At 42.4% G+C, this 20,658-nt stretch overlaps 1 protein-coding gene across 1 annotated transcript in view; it reads right to left on the bottom strand.

Moving 5' to 3' along the window:
- Window positions 1-20,658, bottom strand: part of LHCGR (luteinizing hormone/choriogonadotropin receptor) — a 59,460-nt gene that overhangs the window by 27,123 nt on the left and 11,679 nt on the right. Inside the window, exons 2-6 of the mRNA XM_061156297.1 lie at window positions 11,288-11,359; window positions 8,955-9,029; window positions 5,888-5,962; window positions 3,886-3,960; window positions 3,720-3,797 (exon numbers count right to left, since the gene is read on the bottom strand). Of these exons, the coding sequence (XP_061012280.1) occupies window positions 3,720-3,797; window positions 3,886-3,960; window positions 5,888-5,962; window positions 8,955-9,029; window positions 11,288-11,359 (375 nt within the window). The remainder of the gene's footprint in view (window positions 1-3,719; window positions 3,798-3,885; window positions 3,961-5,887; window positions 5,963-8,954; window positions 9,030-11,287; window positions 11,360-20,658) is intronic.

Genomic DNA, 20,658 nt, shown 5'->3' with positions numbered 1-20,658 from the left:
AAGACAAATGAAAAGTGATTCTATTTGTCAGTTAAAATTTTCAAAATAAAAAAAAAGTATTTTAAAAGAGATAATGAGACACATTTTCATGATGGTCTGAAACAGTCTGCTTGCTAAATATGAGCTTTTAAGTGGTGATACAGTGTGGTTGACACAATGTGACTGAATTGAATTTGCACAAGGAGGTATTAATAGTCCCATTGGAAAGTTTGTTGCAGGTCTGTGACTTGGCTAAAGCTGGGTGGACTTAAAGCCAGGACTAATGCCCAGGCTCTCTACTTCAGTGCCCAACAGTCTCCCCGCTCATCATCCCGCGGCTCATCACGGGTGCAGCCAGGAATCTTGTCCTCCTTTGCTGGGCCACCCTTCTCTGAAGGGCCTTAGAGAATTGATTGCCATGACCTTTCCTTCTCTGTGAGGAGTTCAGACGTGAATCAAGGTTGACTCCTTTTTTGAGCCTGGTATGACAAGTCATTTAGAATATTGTAAAGGTGGCGCAGCCAAATCCTGCTCATTCAGGGTGGGGGGCATTTCAAGGTAACCTCTTGAGGAGAATTAATGAAAAGCCAAATGGCTTTAAAGGGACATAAGAGCATAATGCATAGTTTCAGCATTAGCCCCACTGAGCTTCTCCAGCATCGAGTGAAGTGTTTTGTTTTCATTAAAAGAGCTCACAGTTGGTAAAGATCTGGGTGGGGGGAGGGTAGGAAAGCTTCCATAAAAAGCGAAATCTCAACTACTACTAATAATGAGAAGAGAAGGCTTGCCTTCATTATTTTCTAATTAGAGAGTTGAACTTTATAGCTGAGGAAATAAGGTTTTCCTCTTTGAATGTAATACCCTTTTCCAGCGGGGTGCTCCACATGATCCTTCATGTACAGAAAGGCCCATTCAGCTGAGAATAAGTGCCAAGCAAATGACTAATCACTCCCTTCCAGATGAAGGGCCAAGAGTGAGGAGGGAGACGGAGGCACAGTGCCCTCACGGGCTCCCTGGGAGAGAGGGAGCTGCAGTCCTCATTAACTGCAGAAGTGGGGCAACTATGCCCCGCTGGTAGGCACTATTCTTCTTAAAATCATAACTAAAATAAGTTAATGGCCCCTAATAAAAACACTGTGCTGCTCTTGTGTACAAGATGCTGAAATGTGATGGGTGAGAAGAAATCGTTGGTTTCCCCGTGGGTTTGGTGGGGCGGCCCCATCGCGAGAACTCATAGACCCCTGTGGTTATCTCAACATTCGTTTTCTTACTGGTCTTCTTCCACATCTTCTGCTCTTCCTTCCATTCTCGTTGCACTCCTCTCCCATGGCTGTGCTTGTTGTCTGGGAGGAGTACTTACTGTTTTCCTGATTACTTTTAGATTGAGGTCAGAATCAAAGGAAGTCTTGGATATTTGTGATCTTTGAATAAAAGCTATTCTGCTGAGTGGTTTCTTCTTATTACTTCTTTTCCCCCAGGGCTATTTCTAGGCTGTTAGCCCCTGAACCCTGCATTCAAAACCCTCTGCAATCCAGTGTTTCCTCCACCCCCGCCATTTATCTAAATGTATTTTCCATCTCTTAAGCAGGATGTTTACTGCCAATGAATATGCCTCATCCCATTTTCCTTCTTCCCACCGCCATGCTTTTGCTCATGTTCACTTGGAATGTTTGCCCCCTTTTTCTCAGTATATGGTACCACATAATGGTCAAGACCATGACCCTGGAGCCAAGACTGTCTGAGACTAAAGCTTGACCTGGGGTGAATTACTTAACTTCTCAGTGTCTTGGTTTCCTCATCTAACCATGGGGTGGACAGTCCCTACCTCATAGGGTTGCAAGATTTAAATGAGTTTTTTAAAAAGTACCTTAAAACCGTGTAGGCCCTTAATAAGTACTATATAAATATTAGCCACTTTTATCATATTTACTCACCCAAGTGTTACTGATTCTGCAAGGTCTCACTCAGGTCCGCAGCCTGACTTCTACAGCCCAAGAGAACCTCTCCAAGACTTCTCATTTCTGTGTACCGCACACTCGCAGTGAATGTCTACTGGCTTGTATTATTCTTTCATGTTTTCTCCCATTGAGATTGTGAGCTTCCCAGAGACATGGATCTTATATGTCTTTTGTGTCCTCAGCAAAGACATAGAAAGACCCCAAATCCTAAGGCGTGCAGTACCTCCCCACTCAGTGCTCTATAAATGCCCTGTTTCTGACAGGGAACATGATGAATGAGTAGTTCGTGATCCATAGGTGATGGTGAGTCAGAAAGGCTTTATAAACAGCTAGAAGAGCTACAGTACCTGAGGGAAGTGGAGGAGTAGAAAGACTGTAGAGAAGTTTTTCTAGGATGTAGTCTCCTTTCTGATGTGTAAGAGATGCAAGGTAAGAATTTGAGTTATTTTGAAACTCTTTTTGGTTGCTGCTCTGTATTCTTTTGATTGCAACACTCATGAGTGCAGGCTGCATTGGTCACAGCTTTGTAACATGATAACTGTTATGTGTTGAATTATACTTACACAGAGTAAAATTACTAATTAAATGCAGTGCACCACTGATACCAATTTCTAGAATCCATTGTATAAAAGGCAATCCTCTGAGATGGTCTCTTCTCTTGTTTCACAACTAGCTCCTCATTTCTGGGTCATCAATACATGCTCTCTCTTTCTTTAAGGACACTTAAGGTCTTGATCGTCTTATCATGATCCTGCCATGGAATGTAACCAAAGCAGAATGAGTGCGAGGATGTAGACATGGGAGCAGAATTGAACATGGGCCACTGGGCTTTGGAGATAAATGAGACATGGTGCCCAGGATTCTGCCTCTGAATGGTGGAGCAAAGGAAGGTGGCCTGTGTGAAGAGGGCAGGAATCTAACGAGAGGAAAGTCAGGCAGGTATACAGTGAAGAGAATAAGTTGGGTTATCTTAGCATGATGCCCCTCAAACTTTAATGTGATGCAATTCACTTCAAATCTTATTAAAATGCAGATTCTGAGTCAGTAGGTCTGGGATTAGCCTGAGAATCTGAGTTTCTTACCAGCTCTCAGAAGACACTATAGATGCTTGTCCATGGACCATACATTTAGTAGCGAGGCCTTAGGAAAGAGCATGGAAGGGATAACCTGATGAGTGACTGCCAGATGAGAAGGCATTATTTTCAAGTATGAAAGCATGTAGGGAATGGGCATAGTTGGTGTTCCTTCAGAAACAAAGTAAGCAGGTTCCAAGGAGAAAGTGAAAAATGACTGAGAGAGAGAGAGAGAAAGAAAGAAAGAGAGAGAAAGAGCAGGGTCCTTTGATCAGCTACTCCACCTACTTGAAGAATATCCTTCCAACCTCTTCTCAGTTGAAACTTGAAATTTCTGTGCTCTCTTTTTACCAGGGCAGTCATTCCCCTCCAGGCTGTCTCTTTTTAGCTTCAAAGCAGTCCATCGATGTAGTGAACAATTTCATCAGTTGGAAATTCGGTCACTGTAAATCCTCAGGGCCCATTTGATTAATTTTGAACTTAATGGGTTGGTTGGTTGTCATGTATGAACATATGACCTAGCTGCTATCCCACACGACTCCTCTCACCCTTGGCATTTTAGGTCAGAAAGAATGTCAGCAGCGAGTTAGGAACATGATGAAAGAAAAGAAAGAGCCCAACTCAAGCTAGAAGTGGGAATTTAAAAAAAAAAAAGAAGTGGGAATAGTAGGAGCTGCATGGCAGAGCTTGAATCTGCACATTTACTTACAGCGTTATGGATTCGTTATTCATCCCTTGAAAAGCATTTCCTGGTACAGTGGTTATGTGTAAGTTATCACAAATTTCCCTTGAGGAATGAAATGAGAAATATTTACTTTCTAAATTTCAGCTGCAAATAGGAAACTGTTTTGCATAGCAATCAGCCTGGTACTTACAGAATGAAATTAAATTCAGAGGAGAAGATCTTCGTAACATCTGGAAGCTTGCGGATGCCTGTGTTACAGATGCTTCTGTGATATGGGGCAGGATGGGAATGTGGGCAGAGTGAGTATAGGGGATTGTTACTAAGGAATAAAGATAAAAACAGTAGAAAGGCACTGTGCAGATAACTGTTTTCACATTAGATTTAAAAAATGTGGAGTTTATCAATAACACTTCTGGCTGTTGAAGATCAGAATTTAAAAGCCCCTAACACTATGGGGGGAAGTTGCTCCTTTTAGAGATCTAGGGGATGGGACCAATCTCTTCCGTCTTTTTCATTTACATTTGTATTTCCAGACTGTCTTTTTCCTGTTGCATCAGTTGCATTTTCCTATTGTATTGTGTTCCATTTCCTTTTGCTAATTAGTGTATTCTGTGTTCTTAATGGTTCTAGAAAGCATCTCTCTACTTTAGAACAGGTTTTAACTCAAACACTTCAGGAAGATTAATCTCCATGTGAGAAATCATATCCTCATTATTAAAAATCTCCCTTTATTTAGCTACCTTACAATTCAGGGAGTTCTTCCCTGTATCTCACTGGTCATGGAACATTCTTTTGGTTTTGGAGCTACTCAAGGCTCTTCCTCTTTTCCTCCCACCTTTTAATTAGCCTTCAAAGAGGAGTGAGACTTCAGTGATAGGTTAAATTGAAGGATATTTTATTATACAAGAATGGGACTCCTTGAGAGGAGCCGAGCATCTGGATCTTCCCAGGCGAGTTTTAAATTCACCAGTCATGGACTGTGGACAGCTGAACTGAACTGCCTGGCACTCTGGTGATGAGGAAAGGAATCCAGGTTTCTGTTTTGGCTCTCTCTGGTTCTCCTCCTTACCTGTTACCCCAGATCACATGGAATCCTTGTCCTCTCTGTGACTGGTGAAGGCAGTGTGGGCTTCACTGCAGTGTGGACTGCAGTGTGTAGTGGGGTTGGGGGAATATCATACTTTAGGGGTGAAGATGCTATTTAATAAAAGCAGTGATTCTTAGGTAACAAGGGGCTGCAGTGGTCAAATTTGGTTCTGGGGTTTTCTTATGTTTTTCCAACATATTTGATACTGCAGATACTTATGTGTCCTATGGATCCCTTGGAGGTCTGGAAAAGCAGCACACTTGGGTTAGGAATTGTCATCCAGCATTAGGGCTATGCTCGTGGCCCAGGGCAGGGCTGCTAGAGGTGGTGGACTTTGCATCCTCTGGGGATTTTATGAAATTTATTTCATCAGGAAGAAGAAAGAATGGACATCTGTATCAGAGGGCTAAATGTTCATTTTTTCCCCTGTGAATAAATGATTACTTGATATGTGAGAAGATCCAGGGTGACTAATTTATAGATTTGTATCACGTTACAGATATTCTTGTTTTGCTGGCAAGGTGATGAATCTGCTAGGCTACAGTGGTACTCAACTTATAATGCTAACCAGTGGACTTAATAAGGTTTAAGGGGAAATAGAAAATAATGATTTGGTTTATATGGCACAAGGCCTACCTCAAGGCAGTACTTTAAAATTGACTGAGTGAATGAATGGACACATGAGAGAAATGAGGTCAGGAATTTTTAACCATGGATGGGGGTCAAATCAGAACTGCCCCTCCCACTTTCACCAACGCCCTGTCTATATCACCACCTCACCTTAGAGATTCCGACTTAGCCTTTTTAAAGTGTCCTGACCTCCCTGCCCTATGCCCACCATCACTTTGAAAATCATTGCAAGGGGGTGATATCCTTCTTGGATGTTTGAGACAAAGAAAATGTTGGGAGCCACTAACATGTGTTTGAAAGCAGCCAGCATAGTGGTTAATAGGAAATGCTGATTAGCTTTTGATCAGAAAGCTGAAGACAGACATGCAAATAATGCTAAGTATGTGGTTTAAAAATTCTTCCCAACCTTTTAATTAAGTTTTCATCAGATGCCCATATCCCCTGCCCCTATTGCTTAAAAAGGAAAATTCCTCACAGGTATTTTAACTGAGGGAGATTTGTAAATGCTCCGGCCTCAATGTACACCAGGTTTTTAGTGTTCTGGATCAGTCTGTAAAGAGAAATGGAAAAACAGGCAGCAGTTTAATAGACGTGCTTCATTTGGACTGCACAAGGCCATGGTCACCAGAGGATGTTGGCTGAAAGTGGCATCAACAAAATCAAGTGACTTTCTTGTGCTTGAGGGGTGCTCCTGAGACCCTCAGGATAGAAACTGGATGATGAGAGCCAGTTGGCTACTGCCAGGAAGTTCTGCTTTCAACCTCTTGCTGAGATAAGTATAAGCATCATAGCTGGGAGTCTGTTCCATTCTCCCTGCTCTCCTTCCTGCCCCCGAGTAACAACCAACATCCAGGGCTCCTGGCCAGCTAGGTCCTGCCCAACCATGGAGCCAGCACATTGGGGGTGATGGACGATTTCACTCCCAAGAGAAATGAATGAATTGGCTGTTTGCTCTTGGAGGCAAACTGGTCATCTTTGTAGTGGCTGGCAGTCACACTGACTGGTTATTCAGATGGGCACTCAGCCTTTGGAATAGCCCAGGGCTGACTCTAGGGGCTTGCATTTGGGGATTTTTACATCCATTCTATAGATAATTGGTTGTGTGATGATGCCAGGCCTTCTAATGCCCCTGAGCTAGTGCTCCCTTCTGTAAAATTAGAAGAATAATGGCACTTTCTCTGCCTCACAGGTTGGTAGGGAGTGAGTAACATAGTAGGTGGAGATAATACACAAGGCATGGCTTGGCAAAATGTAAAAGTACAGCCACAGTACTGCAGTGGCATTATTGCCTTTCTTCCTAGTTCCCCAGTGACTTTGAAAAGCAGCTACATTTACTGAATTCTGTCTACTATGGATTCAATAAAGGGTCAGTAAATGCCTCTGGCTTTTTAAACCCAGGCAACAGCCACTGAAGGAAATGGTAATTACTCTTGTTCTGTAGAGAAAATCTAGTGTGTTGGTTAGGAGGATGGACTCCGGTATCAGCTTGGTTTAACAGGCTGGTTTTACTAATTGTATGACCTTGGATGCATCACTTAAAGCTTGGTTTCCTCATAGAGTGGTTTTTGAAGAGAAAATATGTGTGTCTGGTTCACAGTAAGGCCTTCCAGTGTTGACAACAGTGGATGAAATCAGGAAGTTGAATGATTGGTCTCTAATCACAGAAGTGAGAAGTAGCAGAACTTGGAGGTGAACACAGTTTTTCCAACTCCAAGTATAGTGTGTATTCCACCTTACTATAGTTTCCCACCATCGTGCCGATTTCTATCCTTTACGTCTCTTTGATTCTTTAGAGCTGAGTGACTTTTTGTTGTAATTAACTTTACAACAACTAAATCAAGCAGTCTTGGGCCATATAAGACATTAGGTGGCTAGGATGGAAAGAACGTCTATTTCTTAAGACTGTTTTGGAATCTGACCACTCATCCATCCATTCATTGAACAAACATTTATTGAATTACCTCCATGTGCCAGGCATTGTTCTAGGTGCTGGAGATCCAGCTATAAACAAGGCAAAGAGAGCTGTGGGGAGCTGACATTCTAGTCTCAGGGCCTTCTTTCCCTTAGAGCGCTTTATTTTTCTTTCTGTATCAATAAATTGATACTTTACCTATCTATAAATTGATACTTTATATAAAGATATCTTTATCTATTAAATAAAACTGCTTTACATCATGAGCAGTTTTATTTATCTCAAGCTGCTGTGGTTCAACATTGCTTGGGAAGTCTGTTAGAACAGCAGATTTTCAGATTTCCAGGTCCCGGTAGGAATGGTAATGGTAAAGATGTAATGGAAATGACCTTCCCCTACCCCGCTCCCACCATGAAATTCTACTTCACAGAGAAGTCCAGACTATACCTTTTGCACTTAAATACCTGTTATTTTGGATTTCCCTCTGTTTGGTGAATTAGTCTTACTTCCCTGGTTACACTGTCATCTCTTGGGGGACATGTAAATTTTACCTCCTCTGTATTCCAGGATCATTTGACCCTTAGTTGGACATGTGTACCCACATACTTATTAATTCATTATTCTCTTTAGGTGATTGATAATTGGACCATTCATAGGGAGGCCTTGTGGTACAGTGGAAAATGCGCAAGCTTTGAAGACATGGGCTGGGGTTGAATTCCAGCCCTGGCATTGTCGAAGGTGCCACTTTTGTCAAGTTACCGACCCTTCTGAGCCTCCAATCCTTCCTGTGAACAAAAGGGATAATTACCCCACTTTGCAGGGCAGCTGCAAGAATTAAATGAGCAACCTAGAGGAAATAAAGGCTGAGCACAAGTGCTCAAAATATGTTTGTTGCTAATATCATTTCTGCTTTCTTAACTTTGGAAACTGCTCTGCTGATGCAGCTTGTAGAAGTTCAGATTTGGGCCAAACTAGGCAGCAGTAAGAAGCCTGGTTTAGGAGTCACATGACCTGATTTCTAGTCTTATTAACTCTGGCGCTAACTTGCTGTGTGACATCTGAAAACTGAATTGAGCTACTCTTCTCCCATTCTCCCTTTTTTTTGTAAATTGGAAGAAAATGATACTTTGGAAAGGATTATTATTAAGAACCAGTTCAAAAACATCACAACAACAAATCCAACATACACATGTCAACACTTCTACATGGTAGGTTTCCAAGAACCATTTACTAAATAAATGAATTTACTATTATGCCCAAATAGTCCCCAGTGAACCAATTCATGATCTCTAAGCTCCTTTCTAAATATTCCACCACCTCAAGGACTCCTTACCCTCCCCACCATAAGGTAAGAGCTACTTGGCAGGACTCCACAATGTCAATTTTAATTTCCAACTTTGTGTTGTGATGTTTCAGAGTTTATACAGCTCCCAGGGAGAAGCAGTTGTCACCATGGCAACCTGCAGGACACTGCAGTGACAGAAATTAGTGCCTGCCCAGACCTAGTAATTGCTGTAGTCTTTTCCTCTTGGATTCCTAGCTATGGATGCTTGAATACAAATACTGAGTGAGCTCCAGCCAGTGAGGGTAATAGTGTACAGCAATAAACCATCTGTTAGCTGATGCTTACATTTCAGACAAATTGAGGAGGTTGTCAAAGGCATTAGCTTCTATCTTTTCCAGGGAATCACTCTGAGAGATTTCACTAGGGGAGAGAGAGAAACAAAAAAGAAGAAGAAAAAGAAGCATGAAATAAATGACTGTTTCTGCATGAAAATAAGCTGTGTGCATGACCCAACAATGGGGGGGGGGGATGTCCTTTTAAAAAAGAACAGGGATGCCTTAAGTTGTCCTCACATCATAACGTGCTCACACCTCCCTCTAGGAGCACGAATGGGCACCTGCAACTCAGATGCAGTTGAAATGCAAGTTTCAGTATTTCCTGTTGATGTGACAGTTTTTGCTTACTTATCTATGGACTCAGAGTTACAGATTGTTGGAAGTAGACATGCCCTTTGGGGAAATCCAGTCAGATTCCCTTGTTTTATAGCTTTGGGCATTAAAACTCTGAGAGGAGAGGCAAATAGTGCTTATAAGAAGATTCGGAATCAGGATCAAGATGTCTGGGTTCCCAACTCCATCACTCTAGTGAGGTTTTAATTTGGGTTAGGATTCCTGGTTTCTTAACTCTTTTGCAGACGCTTTAACCTCTGAGCCACCAGGGAAGCCCTTCTTAACTCTTTACTGCTACTACTGCTGCTAAGTCACTTCAGTCGTGTCCGACTCTGTGCGACCCCGTCCCTGGGATTCTCCAGGCAAGAACACTGGAGTGGGTTGCCATTTCCTTCTCCAATGCATGAAAGTGAAAAGTGAAAGTGAAGTTGCTCAGTCCTGTCTGACTCTTCGCGACCCCATGGACTGCAGCCTACCAGGCTCCTCCGTCCATGGGATTTTCCAGGCAAGAGTACTGGAGTGGGGTGCCGTTGCCTTAACTCTTTACTCCTCTCCCAAATCCTGTTCTGAGGCAGCTGCAGAGTGGTCAGCTCCCTGCATGAAGTGTCCTTATTGGGTTGTGACTGTCTATTTGTATTTGACCATTTTCCTCACTTTGTTAGCAAACTAAGGACAGAGACTATATCCTAGTCACCCCTGAATCCCTAGTGGCTTCATATAGCCTGGCATTTAGGGTATCAATGAATGAATAGATAAGTGAATGAATTGATTTTTTTTTAAAGAGACACAAAGTAAAGGAACCAACTTTGCCATATATCACCCCCAAGCGTCTGGGCAATGTCAATGTTACCCTAAAATCCCCATATAAGCTACCATTTGCTTCCAGCTGAGAAAAAAGTCTCAAATTCTAAGAACATTCACTGAAGGTTTCACACTTGATGAGCTTTTTAGCCCACAGGAAGGCTGAGCCTAAGGCAGTTAAGGTCTTTTATGAACAACACAGTAGTGGATAGTTCCCAGGCTGATTCCTCTTATTCCTACCTAATAGTTTTGCTTATTTAACTCTGGCTGCTTTTCTCAGTAGGAGGTCTTAATGCATTCAAAGTTTTCAAAACTCAACATTTAAAAACCTTGAGAGCAGAAGAGTAAAGGTTAGCCTCAAGCAAACTGACATTTCTGTAACCTGCAGTGAATTTCTTATAATATGCACTAATTCTTAACAAATTATTTTTAATGTTCCTATTGCTTGCTAATACCCTAAAGAGCAGTCAGAGTTTCCCCACAGAACTAGGACTGATGATGTAGCATCTTCAGAGATGCAGATCTGTTTTCAAAGCCCTGAAAATTTGTAAGATGCTCTTTGGAAGCATCTAAATGGCCTCTGAGGTCCTGTGACTCAGATTGACATTAAGGAGGATGCTGGAATCCATACTCTCTTTCCATATATGTGCTTTTGTGTCCTAGAAGCTGACCTAGGAACATAGGATTGAAGTTACATCAGATACAAATAGGAGATCACATTGCATTATCAGGCTGCTTTACACTTTTGATAAATGCCTTTTATCAATATAGATACAAATACTGTGTTTGTCATACACTTATTATTTAGATACAAAGATAATCTTCTGATGCACAATAAACTTTCAACACATTTTCTTCTATGCAGGTGTTATCTAAAAATGTGACATGAGGGAACAGTCACTCTAGCAGAGGGAGTTTTTTATGATTGAAATCTATCTTCTTTTCTACTGGAGTAGTTTATCATCACTTATCAAAATGCATTCAGTTTGTTGAGACAAGGTTAATTATCTGAATTTTAATGACTCTTGAAAATCATCCCTTTTCTTCAAAGGTCCCTGGGTATTATTTGTACTTTAAAGATAAAAATACTAGGGTTTCCTAAATACAGTTTCTCTCCTAGAAAAATTACCACTTTTCAACTATGTGTTCTCTGAGAAAAAAATTTTATTTCAATTATAAATGTCTTTTGATATGCAGTATCTTACTTACATTTTTATGACCTCATTAAGTCCTCTGAAAGCTTGAGATGGGATTACTTTGATAGGGAGATAGGTGAGTGATCTAGAAAAGAAAAAAGGAAAGCCAAGAGTTTAAGATTTAAGATTCGGTGCCTTTTAAGTTCATGAATGAAATGTGTGTGTATGTGTGTGACTGCAGAGTTCCCAATTGTTAGATTCAGGTTGAAAATTCTACCTTCTATCAATAAAGAAATGTGCCATGACTAATTCTTGGTCTTTATCAAAAAGTGTGTAATTTCGTGGTTAGGATAGTGAACCTTGGGATCAGATGCACCCAGGGTCAAATCTCCACTCTTCTACTACCTGGCTACAGGACCCTAGGCATATTATTTAGATCCTCTATTTCAGGTCCTTTGTCTATAAAATTGAAATAATAATTCCTACTTCACAGGGTTGTTGTGAAGATTAATGAAGATAACCTGGATAAAGAATTGGGCTTAGTACCAAGTAAACAGTTAACACATAGTTTGAGAGTGGACATCTAAGCTTGTTGGGAGGATAGAAAAGAAGCTATCTTGGGTAGAGTGGAGAAATGGATGGTGAAAATACAATTGAAAACCAGGCAGGTAGGAGAAGGGAAGATTCACTCACAACATGCTCCTATTTTGCTCTATACCATCTTCCCCAAGCAGCCTATTTTAATATTATCTCAACCAGACCACTTTGCTCCTGTGGTTAATCAAATGCCATTTTGATTTAATGCCATTAATCTCGTACCATTTGAGGGAAACATCTAAAGAGACTCCTTCAGGCTCTTACTTATATCCAGAAGAACAATCTGAGTGTTCCTGAATTGAGATCAAAGTTACGCATTACAAAAAGTTGAGAAAAGAGTGACCACTCTGCAAGAGCAAAACCAGAGTAGGACAATGCATGAGTGATAAAGGAGCCTGGGTTAAGGTAACGCAGGAGAAGGCATCTGCAAGGCAGAGATGAGGGTTAGCCTGCATTTATCAAGCGTCTACACTGATTCAAGGATTTGGCCCAGGGACTGGAGAGAGGAGGGGAGTGGACCAGGACATTTCAGGAGGGAAGTCGATATTGAGAATATGGAGAAGAGGAGTGGGAGATGCTGCCTTGCTTTTCTGTCCCTGCAGCAGAGACCGGCTTACCTGCTGGGAGAGAACACCTCCTCCATGACGAGCAGATGAGAATCAGTGAGCTGTCTTAGAGTTCCAGAAAGGACTTGCTACTGGGACCTGTAACGTGCTGTGTAAACCACGCACACCCACCTATAACCTTATTTTATTCACTTAACAATGGTGTGAGGTGGGTATTTCCCTTCAATAGCAGAGGAAACTTGATCACAAGAAAGTAAGTAACCTGGACCAGGTAACATGACCAAGCTGACAGAGTCCAAACGTTCTTTTCACTATGCAATACTGGGCTGAAGTATACGGCTCCTAAACCACTCACTCTCTCTTCTTTTTTTCCCACCTTTATTGAGGGATAATTGACAAATATAATTGTATATATTTAAAGGGTACAACATTGATAATTAGATATATACAAATTAGATATATACATACATTGTGGAATGATTACCAATATCAGATAATGAACCAATATCAAGATATCAAGATACCAATATCAAGATAATGAGCACATCCTGTCACCTCAACACATCCTGTCACACCTCAGTTAACATGTATGTGTGAGTGTGTGTATGTGGTAAGAGTATTCAGCTCAGTTCAGTTCAGTTCAGTTCAGTCGCTCAGTCGTGTCCGACTCTTTGCGACCCCATGAATCGCAGCACGCCAGGCCTCCCTGTCCATCACCAGCTCCCGAAGTTTACTCAAACTCATGCCCATCGAGTCGGAGATGCCATCCAGCCATCTCATCCTCTGTCGTCCCCTTGTCCTCCTGCCCCCAATCCCTCCCAGCATCAGGGTCTTTTCCAATGAGTCAACTCTTCACTCAGCAACTTTCAAACACACAATAGTCACCTATTCTTTTTTTTTTTTATTAATTTATTTATTTTAATTGGAGGCTAATGACTTTACAATATTGTAGTGGTTTTTGCCATACATTGACATGAGCCAGTCATGGGTGTACATGTGTGTTCCCCATTCTGAACCCCTCTCCCACCTCCCTCCCCATCCCATCCCTCAGGGTCATCCCAGTACATCAGCCGTGGGCACCCTGTCTCATGCATCGAACCTGGACTGGCGATCTGTTTCACATATGATAATATACATGTTTCAGTGCTATTTTCTCAAATCATCCCACCCTCGCCTTCTCCCTCAGAGTCCAAAAGACTGTTCTATACATCTGTGTCTCTTTTGAATAGCCACCTATTCTTAACTAGAGACACCTTGCTGTACATTAGATCCTCAGAACCTATTCTTCTTATAACTGAACGTTTGTACCCTTTGACTTGTATCTCTTCATTTTCCCTTGCCCCCAGTCACTGGTGACCACCATTTCTATTCTGTTTCTATCAAATTGTTTTTTTTCACCCTAGATTTCAGAGAGAAATGATACCATGGAGCATTTGTCTTTCTCTAGCTTATTTCACTTAGCATAATGCTTTCCAGTTTCATCCATGTTGCTGCAAATGGCAAATTTCCTTCTTGTTATGTCTGAAAAATATTCTGTTGTATATATATGTGTGTGTGTATATATATATATACACAGAAGGTATATATATATATATATATATATACACACACACACACACACATACATACACACCATATTTTCCCTGTCCATTCATCTGTCAAATGACTTTAGGTTGTTTCTATATCTTGGCTATTATGAATAATGCTGCCATGAATATGGGGTGCAGATGTCTCTGGGAGGTAGTGATTTCATTTCCTTTGTATGTGTGCCAGGTCACTCACTCTTTCTCACTGAGCACAGTGAAAGGACAGGCCCTGGAACCTCGCTTCTCTTGAGAAGAAGCATGTTACACTCTTGCTATTCCTCCTGCAAAGCAGCTTACCAGTAATTCCTCTCTAGGAGCTAATGCAAAGAAATTTCATTTTGCAGAAAAATACTTTCACTCAACAATTTCTTAGAGGTGTTACATCCTAGAACAAGTAATCCAAACTTGGTCCTCTGATTTTATTCCTGAAGACAGTCCCACCAAGCATATTCTTCAGTACCCAAACTTATTTAACAGAACATCTGAGAAGAACAGGGACAGGACAGGGAGAAATCTTCTTATGATGGCATGTTTGCTTCCTATATTTCTTCTGGAATCATGTCTGCTTGGCTTGCTGATTAAAAACACAGTTTTATTGCTCTCTGCACTGCCAAGTCAATAAATTTCCAGAAGAGAAAGCTGTATTCTACTGTACCCCACGCGACATCAATAAAACTGACAGCCAAATTCTGATTCCAGAATCTTTATTGCTGGGGATAATGCAGTGCAGAACATATTTTGGAGAGTGTTTACATAAAAGCTTCAACTGAACCCTTCAGAACTGTTTATTCATGCAAATGCAGCCCAGAAGCTGAAGCCTCTTAGCAGGCAGCCTCCTCCTCCAAAAGGGAGCACGTGTGGCTCCCAGGAGAGCAGTTTGGCTCAGAGCTGACCAGGGAGGACAGCTGAGTGTTTGACTGATGGAGGGATGAGGGAGGAGGAGCAAGGCTTGGACAGAAGTGAGAGAAGCTGTATATCGTCACTGGCTGCTCCCGGTGACCGTGCAACAGCCCTGGCGCAAGAGGAAATTTTGTAGAGTTGGTGTTGCCGCAGAGCAGGGAAGGCTAGTGATGAGCGTGAAAACAGAGTGCCTACCATAAAAGAGACACCGAATGAACAGCAGGCAGCTTTATGGATGTGGCTGCCCCAGAAAAGAGGCCTGGGGGTCAGAGAATGGAGAGAGTGATGGGGTGAGACAGGTGCACCAAGCTTTTCACAACAGAAGTGTTGTCATGAAGTGACATGGAGAAGGTGGGTCTATGAATCCCAAACAGTGTTCCCCACTGATGCATTTTTATTTTAGTGATGTCATGTATTCCTTTCTGATTCATCTTCCAAGGTCAGCAGTTCTGAAGCATTCATGTGTCTGTCTCCTGTATCTAAGTGTTTGTTCATATGGTCCATGATTTGTTAATAACCATCTCAATGTCTCCCTTTTCCTGATTGATGCTTCTGTGATTCTACCCCTGAAACCAGAAGCTCTTAGCAATGTGAACAATTGTCCCAATAACCCTGCAGTTCTACTCCTGTATACATCCCAGAGAAGTTCTCACACTGAGACTTAAGGAAACCTGCACAAAGATTTTCTTCATAGCATCAAGGGTGTGGAAGGCAACCTGAGTGTCTACTACTGAGTGAGGAATGGTGAAATGTACACACCCACCTAATGGGTCGGCAGGTAGGAGCGAGAGTGTAAAGGTAGACAGAGCAGCATGTGTGGATCTTAGAATCATGGTGTTAAGAGAAATACCTAAGGAATTAATGATATATATGCACAGTACTACTTGCAGAATTAAAATACACGCACACCAGACATTAGAAAACATATGAAAATACATCAGGATGGTTGCCTGTGGTGCACCTTAGTACCTGGAACTGTGCCCCCCCTGTACTAGTACTTATTTTGGCCTTGATCCTGTACCCTGCCTGGTCTCCCCAAAGTCCATCCAGAAGGAGAGCCTCTGACCTTCCTTCCTGCCAGTCACCAGATCTTGAGCCCTATATTTCTGCCTGTCAGAAGACACTGCTGACCTAGATAGGTTCCTAGGTGCTATCTGGTTCAGTTCAGTTCAGCCACTCAGTCGTGTCTGACTCTGCAACCCCATGACTGCAGGATTCCAGGCTTCCCTGTCCATCACCAACTCCCAGAGCTTGCTCAAACTCATGTCCATCGAGTTGGTGATGCCATCCAACCATCTCATCCTCTGCTATCTGGTTAGGATCAATGTAATACCTCTCACTGCTGGGTTCTCACTTGCAGACTGGGTCCCATGGCCTAGATGCTGACCCTGTGCAGGGGCCACCCAGTGCAGTTGGGTTAATTCCTCCAGTGGATGCTATGGTAGGCTGCCAAGCTGCCACAGTCTCTTTTTAGGACTGAGGTACTCTTTGGGAAGCGATAAAGAATCCACCTGCAATGCAGGAGATGTGGAGACATGGATTCTATCCCTGGGTCAGGAAGACCCCCTGGAGAAGGAAATGGTGATCCACTCCAGTATTCTTGCCTGGAAAATCCCATAGACAGAGGAGCCTGGTGGGCTACAGTCCATGGGGTTGCAAAAGAGTTGGACATGACTGACTGACTGAGCATAGCACCCATTCCCCCAGCTATTGGGAGAGTGGGCAACTCAAGTTCTCAGCTGAGTTGCCCTCCTGGAATTCCTGTCAGCCTTAGATTGCCACTTGACTCAATAGTAGGTCTTCTTCCCTGGGAATCCTGCATCCAGTGACTGGTCATGCCCATGCTTAGTTGTACCTGACTCTTTGCAATCCCATGGATTATATAGCCTGGCAGTCTTCTCTGTCCAGGGGATTTTTCAGGCAAGAATACTGGGGTGCATACCATTTCCTCCTCCAGGGGATCGTCCTGACCCAGGGATCAAACCTGCATCTCCTGCATTTGCCGCAGAATCTTTACCTGCTGAGCCATCGGGGAGGCCTGGATGCATAGACTACAGGTCCAGCCCTTTTGTCTTGCCTAACGTGGAACTGCTCATGAGAGCCATCCTGCTTTCAGGCTTCCTTTACATCAACTCTTTCACCTGGACCCTGACTCAGTGCCCTTCCTAGCCAGCCCCAATTGTCAAGGCACCAGCTCACCTTCTGTCAGAGCCCAACAATATACACAAATAGCATTCAGATGAACCTAATCCCCTTGAAGAAGATGATGCCACATTATCAGGTCCTCCTTAATTGTTCCTAATGTCTCTTTGAGGACTCAAGGGTGGGGCTTGGGCCCCTCTTTTTTTTTTTTCTTCTAAGTTTAATAATACAAATGACCTTGGAAGAAGCCAGTTTGTCCAGCTCACTGGTTTGTTAATGAACCTTCAACATAATGTTAGCAGGAGAGTTTCAGAATCAGGAGTTTCTTTGTCCCCCTTTAAAGAAGTCCAAGATTTAGAAATCCTTGCTTATCAAAACCTGTCCATTGGGAGACATTTGCATTATTAAAGAGCTCTTTGTTCTACAGGAGGATCTGACGAAAGGTTCCTTTAAATAGCCAGCTCCCTAGATGAATGAAAAATATGGTTTAACTGACACACTCTCCTTTTAAAGATAGCTATTGCCTCAAACCAATTACAACTGTAGGTTCCCCCACCTCACCCTGTGTTTTAAGAGCTTAGAGTGCACAGATGCTTTCCAGGGTAGGACCACCCGCTGAAGCCCACAGGCTGAGCAGGACCAGAGGAAGACAAGAGCCAGGGACGAAATCCCATGCTAATCTGGAGTCCTCAAAGCCTGGATGGGGTCTTGCTCACCTCGCTGGAGCTCTTCTGCTCAGAATGGCAGAAATGAGATGTTTTTATTCACTTCCCTCTAATCGTTTAGAAAAGCCATCTGTATTACCGATTTAAGAAAGCTACAAACATCCAGCCATCTTTCATAGCTACACACCCTGAATTTTAAAACACTGCCCACTCCAGTGTTCTTGCCTGGAGAATCCCAGGGACGGGGGACCCTGGTGGGCTGCCGTCTAATGGGGTCGCACAGACTCAGACATGACTGAAGCGACTTAGCAGCAGCAGCAGCAAAATCAGAGGAAGAGAAAAAGACATAAACCAGGGATGGTCAAAGATATTTTTGCAAATGAACTCAGAAATGGGAGCATTAAACACTGACTTGTTCAACTTTAAAAGAATGTTAATGTTTTTGCATTTATTACATAAGACCTTGTTCTACATTGAACAGGGACTTGAGAATTCCTGTGTTCTTTTTAAAGTCAGTCATTATAATAAACTTGCTTTCATCTTGGAATGAAGTAAAAAATGGCTTTTCCCTTCACAAATGATTTTAAACCTTTATGCTTTCAAATGCATTGATCTGTTTGGTAAGTTCATTATTGAGTATGTCTTCCTTTATTGGCCTCTTGTCTTTAGCATTTACCTGGAGGAAACTGACATGTCAATGTTAACTGAAATATGAAGTCAGTATAGATGGACATCCAATATGTTAAAGTTTTACATCAGAAAATTTTAGAATACACTATTAAGCACTTCCGGCGGTAGATTCAGTGAATCAGAATAAAAAGCATTGCTTGCAAGTGGTTTGGTCCAACCCCTCACTTTAGATGAAGAATCTTAAGTGAGGAAAAGTAAAGCAACTTCCCTGAAACCGCAAGGCAGTTCAGCAGCAGATCTGGACTAGAACATAGGTTACTTTGCTCCTGATCCAGTGCTCTGTCCTACATTAGTCAGATCACAACAGTCCCGTTCCTGATACACCCGACTACACAGTCCTTTGGTTCTTCTGCAAAAACCTTGCTTCTGTGAGAGCCACCAGCTTCTTGAGGGTGTGTGCTCACAGTCTTTAACTTCAAAGTGTTAGCCACTCAGTCATGTCCAGCTCTTGGCGACCCCATGGACTGTAGCCCACTAGACTTCCTCTGTCCATGGAATTCTCCAGGCAAGAATCCTGGAGTGGGTAGCCATTCTCTTCTCCAGGGGATTGTCCCAACCCAGGAATCGAACCCAGGTCTCCTGCACTGCACGCAGATTCTATACCATCTGAGCCACCAGGGAAGTCCCCTAACTTCAAAGGTGTAGCTCAAATTCCTGTTCTCCTATGAAGCTTTTAGAGCCTACCAGGGTGCTTTTTCTTCCTCTCCCCTGTCTTCTGTAGCACTAATGACTACATTAAAAATAGTTTCTCTTTTTCTGCACTGTTTTTTTGAGAATTCATCAGGTGTTTTGTATGAGTGTTTCCTCTGTTCACCATTGAATTCCCAGTGTCGGTTAGATTCTGCCTTCAGACCATGAAGGCAGAATCCAGCCTTTACAGCCCCTTTATTCTTTTCCCACTGTCATTCTCCTTGGCCATTCTTCACCTTGACTGCTCCATAGTCCACATATTGGTTTCTCTTCACTCCATCCTGAGTTTCCTCTGCCCGCTATGGCCTTTCCTGGTAACTCCCACCATGTCACTCTAAGACTCAGATTCTTGACCTGTCTACTTTTCTACAAATGTCTCAGCCTTACATTCAAGGCCCCTGAAACAAAGGCTTAAACTTCATTTGCCAGTCTTATCACCCACACTTTCCCTCATATAACCAATACACTAAACTTGCAATGTCCAAAAATGCAGCCACCAGCCACATATGGGTATTGAGCACTTGAAACATGTCCAGGCCAAACAGAGATACACTGTAAGTTTCAAATACACACCAGACGTCAAAGCCTTGGCAAAACAAAATGAAGTATCTCATTAATAATTTTTATATTGATTGATGTTGAGAGTCAGTGAACCACACTGACTCTCTTTTTCTCAGCTCTCTCTTAGGCCCAGTCTTACCCCTCTCCTTTCTGCATGGCTGACCTTTAGTGCACTCACAAGGAATGCATCCAAATTAGATGAGTTTCCTGTCACCTTTTACCCTTGTCTTCATCCAAAATGAAAACTGGAAGAATGCCTCCTGCTGATGCAGAGGATTAATGGTCATGAAACCCCCAAGGGGAAGGAAAAACCCCTGGTTCCCATCTGGTGTGAACCTGTTTCTCCATGGCAGTCAGGTCCTATTTTTAGCTCTGGTCCCTGTAAAGCCCCCCTTTCCACACCTTGTAGTATGGAGTACAACTGCGCATGTTGTCCACTTAATCCCACCTGTATATAAATTACCCTCAATAAGCTTCATAGTGGCACTTCATGAAGGTGCCTGTTTTGTTTTTCAATCTCAAGTTTAGAAGACACTACTTAATATAATAATTTTGCCTTCCAACAAAAATTCAACACTGAATATTCAATATTTCAATATTCAGTTGAATATTCAAGATTCAATTTTGCCTTCCAACAAAAATGATTTTGTACATTTGGATTAAATAAAATATTTTACCAACCTAGACAGCATATTAAAAAGCAGAGACATTACTTTGTCAACAAAGGTCCATCTAGTCAAGGCTATGGTTTTTCCAGTAGTCATGTGTGGATGTGAGAGTTGGACTATAAAGAAAGCTGAGTGCCGAAGAACTGATGCTTTTGAACTGTGGTGTTGGAGAAGACTCTTAAGAGTCCCTTGGACTGCAAGGAGATCCAACTAGTCCATCCTAAAGGAAATCAGCCCTGGGTGTTCATTGGAAGGACTGATGTTGAAGCTGAAACTCCAACACTTTGGCCTCCTGATGCGAAGAGCTGACTCATTTGAAAAGACCCTGATGCTGGGAAAGATTGAGTGCAGGAGGAGAAGGGGACAACAGAGGATGAGA

Source organism: Dama dama, chromosome 11, assembly GCF_033118175.1.
Source record: "Dama dama isolate Ldn47 chromosome 11, ASM3311817v1, whole genome shotgun sequence".
In the NCBI taxonomy this organism is placed as follows: domain Eukaryota; kingdom Metazoa; phylum Chordata; class Mammalia; order Artiodactyla; family Cervidae; genus Dama; species Dama dama.
Note: the sequence above shows the minus strand (reverse complement) of the source record. Positions and strands in the feature narration are given on the sequence as shown.